General features: G+C 47.4%; 1 protein-coding gene across 1 annotated transcript in view; it reads right to left on the reverse strand.

The window, feature by feature from the left end:
- Positions 1 to 20,534, reverse strand: part of CDS2 (CDP-diacylglycerol synthase 2) — a 62,447-nt gene that overhangs the window by 14,664 nt on the left and 27,249 nt on the right. Inside the window, exons 2-7 of the mRNA XM_004751520.3 lie at positions 7,193 to 7,329; positions 5,851 to 5,947; positions 4,998 to 5,095; positions 2,936 to 3,075; positions 1,099 to 1,157; positions 160 to 242 (exon numbers count right to left, since the gene is read on the reverse strand). Of these exons, the coding sequence (XP_004751577.1) occupies positions 160 to 242; positions 1,099 to 1,157; positions 2,936 to 3,075; positions 4,998 to 5,095; positions 5,851 to 5,947; positions 7,193 to 7,329 (614 nt within the window). The remainder of the gene's footprint in view (positions 1 to 159; positions 243 to 1,098; positions 1,158 to 2,935; positions 3,076 to 4,997; positions 5,096 to 5,850; positions 5,948 to 7,192; positions 7,330 to 20,534) is intronic.

The raw sequence follows: 20,534 nt of genomic DNA on the forward strand, positions 1-20,534 counted from the left end.
GCCCAGTGATCTGTGTTGTAACCAGCCCCTGAATAGGATTTTGACGTAGCTCAAGGTGAGAACCCCTGGCTTAGAAGGTAAGCAGGGATTCTCAGTCTACCTGGACATGAGAAAAATCCACAAAATAAAAGGGAAATCTCCCTCCCTGACATCACTCACCAGATCATTCCTTCGAATAGGTTGTGTATAACAAGATGTGACTGAGTTACAACAATCAGTAATGTTACATGGGTCCAGCCAAACTGCAAAAGAAAATCAAGAATACATTTGACCTACCTGTTACCTTGAAAGGAACTTCAAATAACAGTCAATAACAAATAGAAATTGCTAAACTACAACAACAACAGAACAGGTAGAAAATATGTCTGCTTCTCTACCTGTCTTATTGGAAGTAAAAAGGTACAGAACAGGCATTTGGGATTAACGTTGCCCCCAGCTACAATTACCACCAAAAGTAGGGACCACAGGGCCCGCCAGTGAACAAGTCCTTCTATGCTCTGAAAGCCTGGGTACGTCTCATTTTCTCCATAAATGTTGAGTGCTGGGATGCCTGGGTGGCTAAGTCAGTTAAGTACCTGCCTTTGGCTCAGGTCATGATTTCAGGGTCCTGGGATGGAGCCCCAGGTCGGGCTCCCTGCTCAGTGGGTGGGGACTCTCCTTGTCCTTCTCCCTCTGCTGCCTCTCTTTCGCTCTCTCAAGTAAACAAATAAAATCTTAAGAAAATGTTACTTAGGACCCTTGCTTAGGCCCCTCAGTGAGGGGCTGCTTCCAAGTTGGGGAAGTGATGTAGCAGGTAGAGTATCTGTGGGCATTGCCTAAAGCTTCACCTTGAGCCGCACTTGGACGCCACCTACAGGTCCTAGTGGAGAGGCTGCTGGGGGTGTAAGTTAACAGTGATTGGGTCTAGGTGGATGTAGAGCAGGGTAACTTAAATGGGAGATATCCCTTCATGCTCCAGGTTCTATGCACACAAAACAGACTGTGTTCCAGAGTTTTGATCTGTCACAGAAAGCATAGAGGCCTTGTGAGTTTCTGTAGAACTTCACTTAAGCCAAGAATTCACACACACACATGCACACACACACACATCTCGCTTACCATGTAGAACTGCAGTCGATAATGCTTCTTGACCAGACTCAGTACAAACATGCAGAACCCTAGTTTGAGAAGGAGAAAGGGCAAAATGAATCACACTCTGCATTATGTTTGTCCTAATCATTTCCTTTAGATGTGTTAAACGGTCTTCTGGCCAATTTCTTTGCAGCAGTTAAGCAATGCACAATTCCAAAGCCCAGGGGGAATAAACCTAGCTATTCCAGTAAGTGTCAGAAGCAAAAACAGACTCCTTCAAGACAATCAAAGGAAGGCAATATTTTTTTTAAATCTTGCAGACTACACTCAATTTAAAAGACTGTTCACCAGAGAGGAACATTTTGATCCTGGAGCAGGGGTCAAACAACAATGGTTAGACCAGACACCAGTTTTCACAAATAAAATTTTACTGAAACACAGCCATACCTGTTTACATATTATCTGGGGTTCTCCTTTCATGCTCCAGGGCAGAACAGAAGAGTTGCAACAAAGAGCCTCTGGGCCCCAAAGCCTAAAATATTATCTAGACCTTTAAGAAAAAGTTTGCTGGGGGCACCTGGGTGGCTCAGTGGGGTTTGCTGGGTGGCTCTTCCTTCGACTCGGGTCATGATCTCAGGGTCCTAGGATCGAGCCCCGCATTGGGCTCTATGCTCAGCAGGGAGCCTGTTTCCCCACCCCCATCTGCATCTCTGCCTATTTGTGATCTCTCTCTCTATCAAATAAATAATAAATAAAAATCTTTAAAAATATTTTTTTTTTAAAGAAAAAGGTGGCTGACCCCTGTCCTAAATTATAGGTTTGGCTAAGGGGGGCAGATCTCCCTAGCATGGAGTCAGAGCCTTGCATCTCTACACTGACCCACATGGTGGCAAAATAAAAATAAAAATAAATATAGACCTTAAGGCCCCTACACTCCTTCAGGAAAGAGAGAAACGCTTACCCAGAAGAGTGGCTAGGCACCTTAAACATAGCCCTGCCCAGAAGACGACACATGGCTATTCCAGACCCCTGGCCTTCCGCTATGGGGGGCTACTCTCAGGGCCTGAGGCACACTCTCAGACTATGCTCATCAGCAACAGACCCCCTTGGCGGTGGATTTTCTATTTTAATGGCCAGGGGCCATTCATGGAGCCAAGTATTGCTATCAAGCTCATCAAAAATAGGTCAGACTGAAATTTAGGTCAGAACAAATTTCTCCTGTGCCTCAAACTGGCTTTGAGGGCAACTATGAGAAACACGAGCATTAACACTTAACTCTCAAGTAGTACTGAGTTTAGATTGACACAGCACCCTTCTGTTTGTGAACTTTTAATGCATCTGATCAAATCCTCACAGTGCGTCTGCTGTTTTAGCTCCAGAGAACAAGAGACCCAAAGACTAAGCCCCAGCTCCTCCGAAGTCACAAAGTCTTTTTAAACCCAGTTGGGTAAAATCTCCACCACACTGCAGTGTCCCTCACGTAGCTTCTCAGGTGACTCCCCTAAAGACAGCTGCTGGGTTTTATACCCAAATTCCTGGGTGGTTTTTGTTTTGATCTCACCGCAGAATCTCTGCCAACAGGGGAGTCAAGACTGGACCGTGCTATGCTGCCCTCCCACAGAGGTTGGGACACAAGGACAGATGGCAATGACTGCAGTCCCCACAGCCACACAAGGCCCTCAGTCCCACTTCTTAGTCAAGAGCTGCTATGACTCAGATTTAAGGCAGGGTCCTCAGCTCTGCAGCCTTGCACCGTCAAGCTTAACATCATCAAGACTGTGCAGGCACCAAGAAGTGCCCCAACCTCTACTCAGCAAACACAAACAAGACAAACCCAAGAACTGGTGAACCGCTGAATGCCTACCTATTAGGTAGAGAGTAAAGGAAATGAACCGGTGGTATTTACTGAGAATCCGCAAAGGCTCCTCTCTCTGGACCAGAGTGAAAAAGTAATCCGTCACTGTCTCACCATAGAAGAAGTAATTTACACACAGTAGAAAGTACCTGTAAAAGAAGACAGGTAACTGCTGTGGGGAGCACCTGTGGCCTCTCCTTTCCGGTGAGGCTGCCAGCAAAAACTCAGAGCAGCAGCCTACACGACCCCCACACCCTGCACCACCCACGGCAGCTTGCTGAGAACAAGCCAACCATGGTTCCCTGTTCACTGGGAACCCTGTGGCTGGGAAGTCCATCTGGAAATCTGTGGCAGCTTTCACTCACTCTCCATTTGTCACAAACTTGGGACTCAGCTTTTGCCCCTTTTGCAAAGTTACCATGCCTAATCTAAGAACACTCCCACCACAGGAGGACCTTCCAGAGCGTGGCTCATCCTGCTTCCCCATCCTATTTCCTCTCTTCCAGGACCCCCGCACACCTCTCACAGTGGTTTACTCTGGCTTTGCCACCATTCGCTTCCCTCCTGTCTCCCACAGCCTGGGACATCCACTTCACTCGCCCCGTTTTGTCACTCGTTGCTCAAATACCATTCTCTTCATAAAAGCCTGTACAACCTAACATGGTCTCTGGCTCCCCCATGTTTATTTCTATAGTATGTAGTATTTGGTCATTTCACTAAGCAATTAATTATTCTCGGTCTCAAAGTATCTGCCTCCCTGAAGCCTATCTCTGACACATCAGCCTTTCACCAGCATTAACTCTTCATGTGTGTATAACCTGCTTCCTCTACTGGAGCTCTGGGCAGGGGGCAGCCATGGCTCATATACCTTTAGAGCCTCGGCGGTGCTTCAGAGTATGGGAGCAAGCAGGCCTACTCCAAATACTTAGCCAGGTTCCTGAGGTAGGAAAGAGAGTGGAGGACTTCTCTCTGCCATGTTCTTTCTTTCTTTTTCTTTTTCTTTTTTTTTTTAATTGTAAAAGTTCAAGAACTCTCATATTGGATTTGTCTTCTGTTACATGAAAAACACTCCCTTTGGTCAGTGACCACAATCGAAAGTCAGACACCCTGAGTGTGTGATCAAAATTTAAAATACCACTTGCCAGCTCTAGAAGAGCCATGAAGAAACCTACACTTGAACCTGGGTGGCAGGCATAGGCCTGTGTGGAGACCATGAGGCAGCCTGCATGGCTGGCTGGTGGGGAAGCATCTCTAGGAAGGATGTGTCCAGCCCAAGTCTGTGCACGTCAGCTCCCTTGGTCATGACCACGTTGCTGAGGCATGAAACATTCCTTTCAGGCTGCTAAGTCATGGAACCAACCCTTGCATCCCAGCACAGAAGGTGAGAAGGGTCCATATTTGCCCCAAGTCCTCTCGGCACCACGCAGAGCTCTGCTCACGTGTCCCGCAAGGACAGTGTGGCCAATACAGCAGAGTTTCAGATCAGAAAGGGACCTCAGACATCACCTGGGCTATAGGTTTTGATTCTGTTTCTGCTTGAAGGCAGCTGAGCCCTTTCTTATGAGAGAGGGACCAGAGCTTCTCTGAGGAGCCCAGATCCTCTGTATTCACGGTCACTCCTGCCCACCTGGCCCCTAAGGTACCTCTGTCCAAGGAATGAGGGTTCCAAAGCCAACGGACTCAGTCTCAACCATCTGTCTCAAGGACAAGGAAACCAAGTTCCAGAGACAGCAACACCAGCACAGACAACCTACAGAGGACTCTCATGGGATGCCGGGACATCAGAGCATAAAAAATATGCTGGTCTAGAGGTGGGGGCTGCTGTGCAACATCTGATAAATCCAAATACCAAGGCAAACGTGCTCACAGACGCAGTCATGTAGAAGACTCCAGACCCCAGGCAACTACAAAACACTCCCCACAGGCCAGCCACATAAAATACTTGGGTCTTAAAGGGGCTATCTGAGTGGGAGGCCATCACTCCCCTCTATCCACCATGACTGTAAATACCTATAACAAAACGCTCGTCATCCAAATCCGTTCAGGGCCCCTGTGGGGCTAGAGGGCTTACCAGCTGAGGGTTCTGAACCAGGGCAGGTCATAGGAGTGGTAGACGTTGTAGCCAATAGTGATAATCTCATGGAAACACTTAATCTGAACACACATCACCTACAAGATAGAAAATAATCAGAGTATTTGCTAATTCCCCAGTTCTTACCATTTTTGGAAACAGAAACCCACACAGAGGTCATGGGCCTTGAAGAAAAACGATCATATTTAAGGATGTCAGTCCTACGGTGACTCTGCTCTCCTCCTCCTTTCCCACTTACTCCACACCCCCTTGGCAGTGCATTCCTTTGTGTCACACAGACTAGATCCAAGAAATAGGCCCCTCTGAAGCTTCAATTAACTTTTTATTTTTGTACTTCCCTGGACTCCATCAATCTCTTCCCCCTTTTGACTTTGAATGGAAATACCTGAAAATCCCCAACTGCTTTGCTCAGCAGTCAGCCACTAGTCATCTGACCCTGTCCGTGCCAGCAGGAAGACTAAGAGAGCAGTGCTGTGGACTGGGATTTTTTAAATCAAAGTCCTAAGCCCCACAGTGAGGCCCCAGGGAAACAAGAAACAAAACGGAGAGTCACATAGAGTCACAGCCAGGGTCACTGGCTAATCAAAGGGCTGAAATAATAGTATCAACTTTTAAAATGAAGAGATATCTTTAACTACACACAACTGGCTGATGCCAACAGCCCTCCGGTTGGCTCCTGGAAGGGGAGCAGTGACAGTTCTAAGGCAGATGTGGTCTGAGGACCCAGGACTCCCACTGATTCCCAGAACCAACCCAATACCCTACACTTAAGATGATGGAGCCGTAGGAAAAACTGAAGGCAAAACCAAAAAGCATGCAAAGTGGCACTTACAATGATCATTAAAACCATTGGTCCCAGGTAAATGATGATGAAGAAAAATGCAATCATGGCCAAAGTCAGGATGCCTCTCACCCACCAGTTCTTCCATCTAAGAGGAGAAGGAGAAAACATGTTAGGAGCCGGGAAAGAAGCAAAGCACAAAGTCAAGGGGGATTGCTCTTTCCGGAAGGAGAGATCAATCCCTTCCTGCAGCGTACCTCCTTCCCGTTGACAGAGGTACTAGCCACATGCGGGCAAAAGCAGGGCCAACAGCCATCACCTCACCCACACCAAACTCAGCAGGTGCTCCAAGGTGTACAGAAAAATACTCCCAGCTTACTATCTTAACAAACGAATCTGGCAAAAGTCCCAAGGGAAATGTGGTGCCCAGTTCTGTATTTACTTGGATGGCTTCTAGGGCTCTCTATCCAAAGAAAAACACTGCACATTTTTCCAGCAGCAAAATCCTGAATCACTCTGCTCCTGTATCTTTATAGTAAGAACAACATTCAACAACAGTAATAACAATCACAAAGATGCATCTGGCACTTTTATAAGGACTCAGCATATATTAATGCATTTAAGCCTCAACACTACTAACCCTTCCAGATAGGAAATGGATATACACAAATCATATAGCTGTGACGTGGTCCAACCGAGATTTGAATCCTAGAAGTCTGGCTCCAGAACCCAAGCCCTTGACCATTGCACGACACTACCTTTCAAAGAGACATATGTGTGCAAGACACACATAGCAACACCTTCAGATAATGTTTTGAGGTCTTAAAGTTTGCGTTTTTTAATCTGCCCACATAGCCAGTGTTGGAGGACCAGAGTCTCAAGGGACTAATATTTTAGCTCTGGATTCACCCAAGTTGAGATTTCTCAATTCTTTTGGGTGAATTTAAGGAATGTCCACAATGGATGTGTGTGGGAGAGGGAAAACTAAACTTTGACCTAGAAACTTGGGCTCCTCTGTGAAAAGCAGCCTGTTGATTAGTCACAAACCCTTCACAAGTTGTCAGCAACCTTGCCTGCCACCACCCCTTTGTCCACACTTTCCTCCTCCTCAGACTACTGTCCCTCCCGGCCCCACCAAAGCACCCTTCAAAGGCCAGATCCTTCTAGGCTGTGCCCATAGCTGCCATCAAGCACAAGGTTTCATTCAGAGAAGGCCTGAGCAGAAGCAGGGAGACTGTGGCCACTGCCTCCGGGCAGGCCAAGCCTGTACACTTTGATAGCCATGGGCTCACGTCCCATGACCACAGGCTGCCTGAGGACTCTGGGTTTTCCACAGCACTCGGACCTGAGGTGAGGCCCCTGCAAGCATCTGCATCATGAAGCCAGGTTATACCTTGAAGACAAATTGGAAAGGGCCCTGTTGAGGACCTCTGGGGTATCATCTACAGACGTTGATAAAGGAGCAGTCTCCGCTCGGCTCTCACTGTCTGACGCAGTCTCTCCATCTATCTTCACTTCTGACTCCAATTCCTACACAGCAGAAAAACAGGATGAGGAGAAGGTCAAAAATGAGAAGTACATGCCCGTCATAAGAGATCTGTGGGAAAAGACCCCCCAACAAGGCTCGAGGACCTAGCACAGCCAGGTGACAGAGCAGATGGGACTCACAGCGATCCCGACACTCTTCTGACATGTGCCGAGGGGGCCGACTCTACTGGAAGGGAAGCACACATCTGCCATGGGGGACTGAGGAACAGCCACTATCTGCTCAATCCCCCCTGCCCTCCCAGAGGCAGGGGAGGGAACAGTCTGGAGGAGGGGGAAAGGGACTCTTTTGTATCCAAAAGGGGAGGCAGGCCTGAATTTCAGCAGGACCTCATTCCTGACCCTGCCCTTGCTGCCAGGCTTACTGCCAAGGAGGGTTTGGCCGCGGGGACCCAGAAAGACAAATCCACCTCTAAAACCTCTCCACCAACACCTAAATCATGCAGCAAAGTCCCTGCTCTCCCACAACATGCTGTGGAACCTTAGTACCCCCAGAGTGGCCAGTGGCTCTGGCCAGGCTCTCAGAGAAGAGCTGGGTATGCAGGCTGTTGTCCCCCCAACTAAATGCCCCAAAGTCTGCTGTGTTACTTCCAGACTCCACAGGAGCACCCCATGAGGAGGTCAGCCCTAGGCAGTGTGGAAAACACACCATACTGCTTACTAGAGTCTTGGCTTCACCAAGACTGGGGTGCCGCTGTCCTTTCCAGCCACACAGCCCCAGGCACCAGAGGACCCTGCCATGTCACCCACAGAGTTGCCATCTGGGCTCCGGCCATGTCAGAAACTCACCCTGCTTGTCAACCCCCCCACGAGGGGAGCAGAGTCATGCCAGCAATTGGTTCTCTATCCAAAGTACCAAGGGCAGGCTGCTCTGAATCCTAGGGACCTTACTACTCGGAGCATTTATCTCTTAGAAGAATTTAGAACCACTGCTGTTGGGAAGAGATGGAAAAGAAGTCAAATCACTTCAAATTAGAGTCGAACAATATTGCTTCGGTTTGCAGAGTTCTCAACAGCTGTAAGATTGTTTCCCATACCTGTTGGGAGCCACAGAGTCATTCTGGAAGGAAGGGAAAGGAGACAGGAAGATCCTTATCTGAGCAAGTTCAATGGTGGGCCCCAAATCTCCTATTAACCCATGTCTTCTGACTTCTCCATGTTCATCCCACTACATTTCCTTTTATTTAAGCATCTTGGAATCTACTGGGTTTTTTTTGACACCTGACACTTTATTAGTAAGGAAACTTGGTTTCGTGAGGGGGTGGGGCTGGGATGGACAAGAAGTGCCCATCTCAGGGGATTTTCCTGGACCACAGGCATTCCTCTACACAGAGTTTGAGGAAATACCATCGTGAATGAATTCCCCAGAGGACAGCACTGTGACTGCCAGGCAGCAGAGAGGGGAGGGGCACCCTAGCACAGCTGGGCCCCTGGGACAGCAGGTCTTCGAAATCAGGCTGGACGTCGATGGCTGGACTGCACACAGACATGCCATCTGGGCCCACCAGGATGTTCCAGGCGACATCGTTGCGGCAGACTGGAGACCGTGTGATGAAGTGGGGGTCAGTCATGAAGGCAGTGGTGTAGTCATTGGGGCCAGGCAGAGCAGGAAGGTGAAGAGGAGGTGCACCTGCACACACTTCACCTCGCACTTCTCAAAAAAGGATGAGGGTGGGCTCGAACCCGCCACTGGGTCAGAGGTCCTTGAGGGAATTCAGGATGTCTTCATTCCTGATATCCTCCTGACGGCTAGACAGCTAGTACAAGAAGCTGCTACAGTGTGTTCACCCGGGTAGGGTGTGGACCACTGCCTTGGAGGAATGGCACGTTCCCGATGAGCAGACCTTAGCCCACAGGGAGCCGCAGGGCACCCAGGCTTCCAGGCTCGCCAGGGGCCAGCGCACCCTGAGTATGGAGGTGTGGGGCCGACAGCCGCGAAGACGGGATTGTGGAGGTCAGGCTGGGGACCCCATTTTACTTTTCGGCAAGAAGTTCACTATGAAGTAAACTAGAAATGGCAAACGGGTATTTCACCACATCTTCAAAGATTTTGTTATATATGTTTGTGAAAAAAGAAAACAGTCACTTTTTCTTAAGTTGAATAATTTGAATTTCCCCAAGAAGTACATGAAATCGAGCACCATTTCATGGTTACTGGTTTTTTGGATATCTTCTTCTGTAAAGTGTCTATCAAGTCATTGATCATTTTTCTACTGAGTTTCCTGCCCTCCTTTGGATTTGTAGGAGCGTCTCAGGCATTCCAGCCTTAAGTACCCTGTGTCACTGTGTTCTCCCAGCCTTCTCTAACCCAATCACTCCTTCTCTTAACCTTCTCATTCTGGGTGCTGGCCACAATGCAGACTGATGGGGATATTTTTGTACTTGTCTGTTGTTCCCTCAAGACAAGGACCACCTTTTCCTCTTCACGTACCCATGCCTGGTACAGAGCAAAATGCTTACAAATGGATGGGAAAATAATGGAGAGAGGAAGCCAGGAATTAATTCCAGGTATGGTAAAGAGCTACCCAGCCCCTGCCCTCAGGGAAATAGCTCCTTCTAAACTACACTAAAACCGAGGGCTTTAACTAGTGTAAGACTGCTAATAAGAGGCAGCTGGCTTTGGTGAGGGACCTATCCAGATGACCTCATCAGCAGGATGTGAGGCAAGAGCCTTAGCTTCTAATGACATGGTCACTGTTCCTTAGGCTGCCACAGCACAGCGAGGGCTCTGGACAAGTCCACGCAAGTGCCGCCATATTGCAGTGTCCTCACCTTATCAAACAGGCCCAGAAAGATCTTCCTTCCTAAAGAGATACCACCCCTCCCCCCACCCCCACCGCATGGCTCTGTCCTAATCCGGCACTGAAGGTTCTGAACCACAGCAATGCCTCTGGAATCATCCCTCTCCAGTTAGAGTGAACGAAGACTGAGGCATTCAGAAAAGCTTTCCCTTCCTTATATTAACATAAACACCCACACCCCAGTGGCAACCATCAGCACAGGAATGATGCTGCAGATTATCTAGATCTGACCCCTAACCCAAGGAGCTTCAGCATGTGACCTCCTGGGCCCCACCAAGGCCTCCCACATTTGTTCACCAGGAGCATCAGGAAGCCACAGGGGCTTAGCTGGAGTCCAGCACGGGAGAGAGCCTGTATCCAGCCACAAGCGCATGTGCGCGTGCACACACACACACACACACACACACGCACGCATGCATGCCCCAGCACAAGGTTATTTTTAACTTATCCATCCGTCGTCAAGGAGATTCACAAAGGCTGCTGGTTTCCCTAGGCGAGGAAGGGCAGGAAGGAGCCCAGGCAGAGTGCCCACAGGGGAGGGGCAGTGAGCTCCAGCTCAGTGCTGAGCCTCTCTGGTCCTTCCACATCCTTTGATGAGCATTCGCCCAGCACTGTGTCCTGCAAGATCACCCTGACTCCTGTCCTTCCTTGCGAGAAGGGGTGAGGGGTAGTGGGGTATCCGGGGCAGAAAGCAGTACAAGAGCTAGTGCTCTATCTATAGTTCTAGATGCTATAAGGGGTGCTTGGGGGGCGCAGTCAGATAAGCAGCCGACTCTTGATTTTGGCTCAGGTCATGATCTCAAAGTCCTGGGATCCAGCCTTGCCTGATGCAGGGGCTAAGAAATGAAGTTAAGAAATAAAGCTAAGAAATGAAGTTAACACCCTAAAGGAACAAGCCTGAAAGAGGGTAACTTTCTAAGTTTTACCTGCCTCATAAGCAAGTAACCCCAGGACCCATGCGTGATGCAGGTCACTGAATCAGCATCTCCAGAACCCTTACTGGAGGCACCCTCTGAGCAGGAGACCAGCACCCACCCAGACAACCGCTCCCTCACAAGCTACAATAGGACCCAGCAAGGAGGAAGGGCAAATCCCTGTGCAAGGGGCAAGGGCATAGCCCAAAAAACATGGATGGGAAGCAGGCAAGACAGCCAGCTCTCTGGGCTCCTGACCCCCAGTTCACCACCTCAACCCCTTGGTGTAGATGTCACAAGAGAACAGGCCAAGGGAATAAAAAGCGAAGAGAACTTGGAGGCTTACGGTGTTCGGGGCTCCTTTCCACCCCGTGGGAAAAGGCCTTTCGCTCAGACCTCAGGGACTTCCTCTTTGGCTGCTTATGCCTGAGTGAAAGCAGCCAAGTCCAAGCGGCAGCTTCCATCATAGGCAGGGATGCCGAGGGGCCAGGGACCTGGCCCAAGTTCTTGCCCAGCAGCAAGGTGGCACATGCCAGACCAAGAGTCGGAGGTGCTAGAGGTACACTGGTGCGCTCCTCCAGGGGATGACAAGATCGGCAGATGCAGAGGATGACCTCCAGCAGGAGGAAGCAGTGGCCAGTCTGGGAGAGCAGGGCCCAGGCCCCAGCTCTGACGCTCACTATACTCCCCGGAGGCCTCAGATCTCTTGGTGTTCCCAGGGAAGAAAGGATCCCTTATCTTATCTGGAATGATCAAATGCCACAGCAATGGAAGTCTGTGAAACCGATAAAGAGGGAGGCGGAAGAGCAACACCGCCACCCACAGCCCTCAGTATCCTGACCAGGGCACATAGGACAGCAACATAGAGCCTTAATCCCCCCACCCCCTGCCACCAGGCAACCTGGGCACCCTTCCCAAGGAGGGTGGCATGGGAAGAATGGTGGCCGGCAGGACCTGCTGGGGCCCATGTGCTCACCAGTTACGTGAGCTCAGCATCGCCCTGTCCGGCTTCCTCTTCCATGGCTTCCATTCACCCAGTACGCAGCCCCCCAACTCAAAAGTAACCCACTTCCCAAAGCTACTGACACATAAAGGCAGCGGCCCATACTAGTGCTCTCTGGAGTGGGATGTGTGCAACACAATCCACTGAAGTGTGGGAAGAAATGTTACAACTAACTTCTATTTTTCTCCTTTGTATTTTCTTTCCTGTGCATGCTTTATAATGGGCCTACCAGTACACATACATAACTCCGTAAGTCTGTGCAAGCTGGGCACAGGGCTAAAGCATCACATACACGTCAGACTCGGCAGTATCTCAGTGGCCATGGGCTCCCTGCTTCCCAGTGTGCTGAGCAGTGCCTGGAACAGAGCAGGCACCCAAGGACTTGGTGACCTAATGAGTTAATGAGAATTCTACTTGACCTACCACAGACCAAAGCATCAGACTGCATGGAGAGAGTGACAGAACCCACTGTGATCTCTAGCTCACATGCCACCACCCATGCCCCTGCCTCCCCAGTGGCCCTCACAGCGGGACCAGACTAGTCCAGTCCCACTCCATCCCCCTCCCTGTCGGGAGGGTAGCAAGGAAAAACTGCTTTGCTGCTTTAAACTGTCTCAGCCCAGCTTCCAGGCAGCCCCTCCCTTTCAACCCAAAGGCCCAGATCAGAGGCTCTGAAATTCTATCTCCATCAACAACCTTCCTCCACAGTCCCTTAGTCATTCCCTAAGGGGCCTGGAGCTAGTGTAAACAGGAAACAAAAGAAATTTCAAAATAAAGAAAAAAGCTCCCTTCTGGGCCTTCCTTGTCCACTTAGACCCTGAAGGGAAAGCAGAAAGTCTGACTGATAAGGGACAGAGGGAATATCATGGGTACCAAGGCCTGCTGACATTTTTGGAGGAACTCTTTCTAGGAAAGGCTTCCCCTACCAGCCTTCCAGGGCCCCTGCCCAGAAGGCAACCCTAGCCCTGACCGAGGGTCAGAACAGCACAGCACAGAAACTTTCCTTCAGTGGAAGCAAGAGAAGGCAATGAGAGAGGGCCAGAGAACACAGCAGGTGGGAAGGGAAGCTCCCTGCAATTGAGGCCTGGCTTTTCCTGGCCTGGGGATGGACCTGCACTCACAGAGCTCATTTTCACTGTTATTTTCTGGGTAGAAAACCCTACCCTCTTCCCACTCCTTCCTAATTCCCAGTGCTTCCTGAAGGACTGCCTTGAGCTTATGAAAGCTTATAAGGCAGCATCCTTTTGGAGCTCCCTTCTGGTCATCATTGGTTTCAGGGTACACCCTCTGACCTTATTGTTTCTCAAGACTCCACAGTGACACCCCCAAGTGGTTGACGGTCAGAACTTGAGCAAAAAAAAGTGTGGCTGTGGCCAGGCTACACAGGAGTCCTTGGCATTGTATCTACCAGACTCTGGGCAGAAGGTACTCACCCTATCCCATACCCCATTTCCTTACCAGATGCCAACTCAGTTTTCTACCTTCCTAAAGAAAACATATTAATATTCTGTTCCTGTTTGCCCAAAAGGGGCAAAAAACTAGGGGAAAAAAATAAGTGATAGCAACCACTAGGCTCTTCCCTCTCTTTTTCACTTTCAGGGAAATTTCATTAAGAGGTATGCTCAGGGCACTGGCTGGTTCTGCTTCCAACAACTCGGCCCTTTCCACTGGCAGTGCATTCAAATTCATAAGTTTCATTTACTCGGTGAATTATGGAATTCATACAAACTATGTTTTGCGCCGCTTTAGATGCAAATCACAAACCTTATCCTGGAAGAAAGTCATCAGGCTGAGCCTAACCCTTCTGCTAAATATTGGGCTTGCCATCTTCTTAAACCCTGTGGGAGCTGCCAGGGCAATCCACTCCCCCACTTATAGACACATCCCCAGGAGAGAAATCGCCAGAAACAGGCTTATCTTTAATAAGAGCATCAGAGACCTAAGTGTCCCTCCTACTAAGAAAGTCAAGTATGGGTGGGGTGTGTGTGTATGTAGTGTTAGGAATAGCAAATATTTCTAGCTTTTTCTAATGTTAATCCCATTTGCCAAGTTCACTTCTTTAGACAAAAGATCAAGGAAGAGGAGTCCTACTCTGAAAGTTCACAGTCATCTGCAATATGGCCATACCCCTGTCCTCTGAAAGCCTCCCATCAATATGACCCACAGAAAATGTGCTCAGCTACTTCAGATGGACTGCTTCACCTATGTCCACAGGTGACTGCACTCCACACCAAAGGGTTCCAGAGAAAGGACATGAAAGATGCAGTGTGCGAAACTCAGCTTTTAAAAACCTGACTCAGAAAGAAAAATCTGATCCTGTCACTCCCTGTCCTGAACTCCCTCTGGAGCAGCCCAGTCTAAATGGAGGCAATTTGCCTCTAGTGATCTGAAGGATAGATAGCTACAGGATAGGTCCACACTTGTTTCAATGATGTTCCAGGCACTCTGAGATAAGGGTCTTGTTTACCTTCCCAGCTTCATTCCTCACAGCCATTCTGAAGTACAGTCAGTTCCTAGAACAGGCCGTACTTTTTGTCACCTTCAGGGCTTTTGTTCATTCTGTTCCTACCTAGAACAGTCTTTGCACATCACTTCTACGGACACCCATCTCTCTTCTTTCTGGCCAATTTTAATTTACCCTTTGAATCTTGGCTAAAAGATCCCTTTCTCTCCAAAGCTTTCCCAACTCCCTGTGTGCCCCAGTGGCCCCCTAACATTTCTTAAGAGGACACACCACACTGCACGGACTCCTGCTATTGACTGCCTCACAGTACATCCAGCATCTGGCATGGGGCCCACAACAGAGAAGACAGTTAAGCAGGTCTTACCACATATGCTTAAGGGGACTCAGCCAATCACTCCAAGAGGATCCAGGGTGTCCTGAATTGGCAGAGAGCTGAGTGACTTAGCAACTCATTTTCTGTGCTCTTAACAAGTACTGTTGTACTTGAGGGGGGCGGCTGGGTGGCTTAGTCGGTTGAGCGTCTGACTCTTGATTTTGGCTGGGGTCATGATCTCAGGGTCGGGGGATCCAAGCCCATGTAGGGCTCCATGCTCATTGGAGAGTCTACTTGAAGATTCTCTCCCTTTGTCCCTCCCCCAAGTTGTGTGCATGTGGCCAACTGTGTACCTGCTCACTCTCTCTCAGGTAAATATTTTTTTTAAGACTTTATTTACTTACTTAAGAAAGAGAGTGAGTGAGAGAAAGAGCTCCAGTGAGAGGAGGGACAGAGGGAAAAAATCCATGCAAGGGTCGATTACAGGACCATGGCTTCTTCAAGACCTGAGCCAAAGGAGATGCTTAAGTAACTAGCCATTCGGTACCCCTAAATAAATCTTTAAAACAAAACAAGTACTACATGAAGCATCACAGGGCTGAAGCCCATGGTCTCACTATCTATCTTCTTTCTTTGTCATAAAAGCCCTGATTTTTAGCTGGGCTTAGAACCAAGACTACGTTTTCCAACTCTGGCCAGTGAGTTATTAGCACAGATGCTGTGTACAATCCTACCCTTCTTCTTTCATGCTGACTAGAATGCAGACTGCCTCACTGGGGCTCCAGCAACAAATGAGGAGGTGAAATCCACCTCTTATGAATGACTAAGATGGAATGAGCTGACAACGAGGAAAGAACAGCTATGGAGGATGACTGTTTAATAGGGCAAACACAGTAAAAGGGCCTGCGCTGCTTATTACATGAGAGAGAAGAGCACTTCTATTCTGGGGTTTCAGTCATTTGTGGCCAAACACATCCTAAATGCTATCGGGGATGAAAAAAGCCCAGGATTTGCAATAGAGGTATTTCTGAGAACAGTTCAGTAACAGAAGAAGAAGCTGTCTGAATGTAAGGCTTTCAGATTCACACACAGGACTGGGTCCCAACCTCCTCAAAAATGCCAGTCTCATACATAAAACCAAGAGTGTGGATGACAGAGAATGAACAGGAATTCTCCTTTCTCCCAACACCCTCTCCCACCTTTCCCACTCAACCTCCCTCTGGAGTAAATGCATCCATTACTAATAGAAGAACCATACAACTCTTAACTGGTATCCATCATCGCAAGACATTATTTCATTCAGGTCAGAGATGACCAAAGGTGGAAAAATGGCCTCTGTCTCCCAGGAGGCTCTGCCCAAGGTTCTGTCCTGAGGAGATCACTTGTTTTTCCACTGTCTTACAGAGTCAGAGCACAAAATACTAGAAGCCCTGCTGGAATCCAATAGGTCCTCTTACTTTCTGTTCCCTAGTCATGGATCTTTATTGAACATTTAAGGAAAAACGAGTGTTCAGCCTTGCTGAGGGAGAAAGCAACTTAAAAAAAAAAGTTTCCTCTTTATTAGAGAAAGACTCTTTCAAAGAGAATATATCAAATACTATTCAAAAGGGGCCCCTGGGTGGCTCAGTGGGTTAAAGCCTCTGCCTTTGTCTAAGGTCATGATCCCAGGGTCCTGGGAGCCAGCCCCACATTGAGCTCTCTGCTCAGCAGGGAGCCTGCTTCCCCTTCTCTCTGCCTGCTGCTCTGCTTACTTGTGATCTCTGTCAAATAAATAAATAAAATCTTTAAAAAAAAAATACTACCCAAAAATATAGTAAAATGAAAAAGATATATTTGCAATCCCAAAAATGGGCTCAAGTGTGCTCCTTAGACCTCTGCCAGAAAGTGAAACCAAGGGACGCCTGGGTGGCTCAGTTGGTTAAGCAGCTGCCTTCGGCTCAGGTCATGATCCCAGCGTCCTGGGATCGAGTCCCACATCAGGCTCCTTGCTCGGCGGGGAGCCTGCTTCTCCCTCTGCCTCTGCCTTCCATTCTGTCTGCCTGTGCTCGCTCTCTCCCCCCCCTCTCTCTGATAAATAAATAAAATCTTTAAAAAAAAAAAAAAAAAAAAAGAAAGTGAAACCAAGACCAGCTGCTGAGGTCCATTTATCTGACAAGCCCCTAAATCATAAATTGCCATCTGGTACCTGCCTCAGTTTCCCTCATCTCCAACAGTGCTTACTACAAAGGTGACAAGGTAAGTGGACATGAGAGCTGATGTCCCCGTGGTTTGTGCCCCAACCTCCCCTGCCCCTGTAAGTGGGCAAGCACCCTAAGCTGTTTTATAGCATTGGAATATTGTCACTTTTTTGGTACTCCTGATTCATAACCAACAGTCATGGAAATACATGCTAATCAAATAGATTTCCTCTCCATTGGGGGAAAAAAAATTTAACAGTGTTCTCAATCTCAGAATTGTCGTATTGACTGTAGATGAAATTATGAAAGCAACAAAGTGAAATGGCTTTTTTGATAAATCATTAAGGATGCACGGGAAAACAAGAAAGCCATTTAAGAAATAAAAGACTCCTGATCCCCAAAGATGGGATAATTTGAGTGTTAAAAGACTAAATGTGATTTAAACACAAGTATATGAAAATCTGTGAGTTCATAATGATAACTGTAAGAAGCCACACTGGCTACCTTTGAAGGCTGCTGGGACACTAGATCATCTTTTGAAAATCAATAATTAAAAGGAAAGAGTCCTTAGCGTGCCCTTACCACATAATGGGTATGAGGAAATTGATTAAACTATTCTCTTTTGTGTTTGAAAAGCTCCTTTAATAAAAAAGTTTAGAAGGGAAAAAAGGTGCAGGGGCAGGAGCTGCCTGGTCTGCTGAAGGGCAAGTGATTATGAGATTCCTCAACAGAGAAAAACTAACATGGCCTCAGTGTGATGTCCCAGGCTCTCAGAACTAAAACAAACATGAAATTTCTAACACGTTTAGAAATAAAACAGCCTCAGTGCTGCCAAACTGGATGGACTTTCCAGTCTTCATCTTGTACCTCTTGGCAATGTTAGATCTGGTTTACGGCTTCCTCCTTGAAACATTCCTCTCTCAGCTTCCATGATACACACTTTCCAGGTTCTCATCTTATCTGACTGCTCTGTCTCAGTATCTGTACTATTTTCCCTCTCCAAGACCTCTAAATGCTGGACTGTTCTGGTCAGATTCTAAACCCCCTACACTCTCTCCCTAATTATCATCATCCAGCCCTTCGGTTTTAATTACCAGTTCCACCAACCTCAATCCCTCCTCCAGTGGCAGACACAACTACTGTTTCCAAATACTTAACGACACCTCCACCAGAAAGGTCTCATAGGCATCTCAAACCTAACTATCTAAACAAAACTACAGATGTTGCCCACAAAACTGGTAATCCTGAGGGCTCACCATGCCCACATGTAATTGTAATTGTAACTGTAATTTAACAAAAGTGTCAAAAGTAATTGACACCACAATCTGTATCCTGTATAAGCCAGAAACTTGGGAGTGATGCTTAATTCCTCTCCCCTCATCTTCCCCCAGGTACCAGACACTATAGGTGTCTCCCTCCAAAAATCCATTCCACTCTTCCTAGAGGGCACACAGTAGTCTGTGCAAACTAATTATTTTAGTTCCATCTCCTTTTTCACAGCAACAGTTTCCTGAAGAGGCATTTTTATCCCCAGCCGAAGCCATGATTGTTTTAGAGTAGGCACTTAGCCTAAGATGGTACAATCAAAATATAGCTCTAGAATCTGATAAAAAGGCCATGGGGGAGACACTTGAGCTCTCCCTCACTAGCATGAGGAAAAAGGAAATCAGGTGCTATTAGCACTGGCATGCACCTCCACAACAGCCTAAGGATGACCAACACCTGAAAGGCAAGGACAGAGAATGGTTTAAGCCAATCAATTTCATGCTTATTTGCAACTAGATTTGCAAATTATTTGCAAACGCAAGTCCTGTTGAATCCACAGCCAAAATATATCAAATCTATCCTTTTTTATCTCAGCAGTGACTAGGCTCATCCCAGCCCCCATCATGTCTCATCTACAATGGATTCCTAATTGCTCCCTCCCAGCCTCCCTTCTCCTCAGAGCCAGTAGTCTTTCTAAAACTCGTATCACTTTGTGAAAATTAAAGAAAGGACGCCTTGTTCACAATGAAGTCAGGAGGCCAGCAGGGGAAGCTCTCATGCCCTACCTCTCCTAGTCAAGTGCAGACCCAACAGGAAGACACTATCTTTCAAGTCAGTAGGTCAAGTCACTACTACTTTACTATCTCAGCAGGAGGAAGAAAGGTTCTTTTTCTTCCCTGGTAACAGCCCAGCCAATGAGAGACAGTCCCAACCCAGCCAATGAAAAGCTACCATTCCAGTTTACTCCCTTGGACTTTTTGTTTGAAACAGCCTTGCCACCTTCCCCCATTCTCCTCCATGGTAGACCATTCTTCTTTGTTCTGTTAACTTGCCCATGGTTTTGGAAGCAGTTTTCTTGTTTCAGATTACAAGTCTCTGTCATTTCCCAGCAAACCCACTTTTGCTGGTAACATGACTTTTATCTTTAATGTTAACATTAGTTGTGGTAGGAAGTGGGACCCAGGAAAGATCCCTCAAAACTCCAAGGCTGGTGAGCAAACAGGTGCCAGTACCCATAGAGCCAAATGGGTTCACTGCTTTCTCGATGACCCTGGAGTGTGAAGGTTAAGTTTTTTCCTGGATTTTAAGCTCTACTTTGTGTCCAAGCTCTTTATTTGAAATCTATCTTAAGGTCTTGTTTCTTATGAGAGTACTCTTTTGCCCTTCAGTCTGACTCCGTTTCAGAGATAGACTTCCTATTGGAACTGTCCTGGCCTTCGGCCTGATTCCTTCTCGAACCAGGCTCTTCCTGTTTAAATTGTGCTTTCAGGCATTTTCTCCTTGCTTTAGAGAAAAACCTCTAAGGTATGGGATCCCAGTCATCAGAATGCTTTGAAAGTGCCCCCCTTTCTGGGACCCTCACTGGTTTTATGTTTAAAAACTATGGCCCCTCCACATGCACATTTATAACCAAATAGACAGATTTAGTGAAAAGTACTTTAGAGCACCAATAGCTATTATGGGGAACTTTCGATCTCCCCAAACTTGTTTTTCTCAAATTAAATTAGAAAGCTGTGGCTCCTTAAATGAGAGACAGAGAGAGACCTGAATGGGATGCCCATTTTAATTGATACCTTGAGGGATCCAAACGTTTTCAGGATTCAAAGATTGCCTCTGTGCAAAACACTATTTCTAAATTAACTGAGCCAAGCAAATCATGGAAAGAAGACTAAACGGCTTCTAAGTCTTCTTTTTCTAACTAAATGGACCAACTTAAACAAAAGTAATTTAAAACTTTAGTGGCCATTATAAAGAACTTTCAATCTCCCCAAACTTACTTTCTCAAAACTGAATTGGGCAGCCATGGCTCTAAAATTGTTAAAACTGAGTATGATTTTGGGATTTGGGGATTTTGAAGCTTCCAAACGTTACCAAGAATCTAAAAACGCCTCTTCTAGACTAATGGAAGCAAGCAAAGGAGAAAAGGGGGCTTCTGAAGCCTCTTTTTTCCTTTCCTGTTTTCTATCTCCAATTTATCTGGTATTCAGTTCCTACCTTTGCTACATCACCCCCCCTTTGTATACTGACCCTTT

Source organism: Mustela putorius, unplaced genomic scaffold (assembly GCF_011764305.1).
Source record: "Mustela putorius furo isolate JIRA1106 unplaced genomic scaffold, ASM1176430v1.1 tig00000874_pilon_pilon_pilon, whole genome shotgun sequence".
NCBI lineage: Eukaryota > Metazoa > Chordata > Mammalia > Carnivora > Mustelidae > Mustela > Mustela putorius.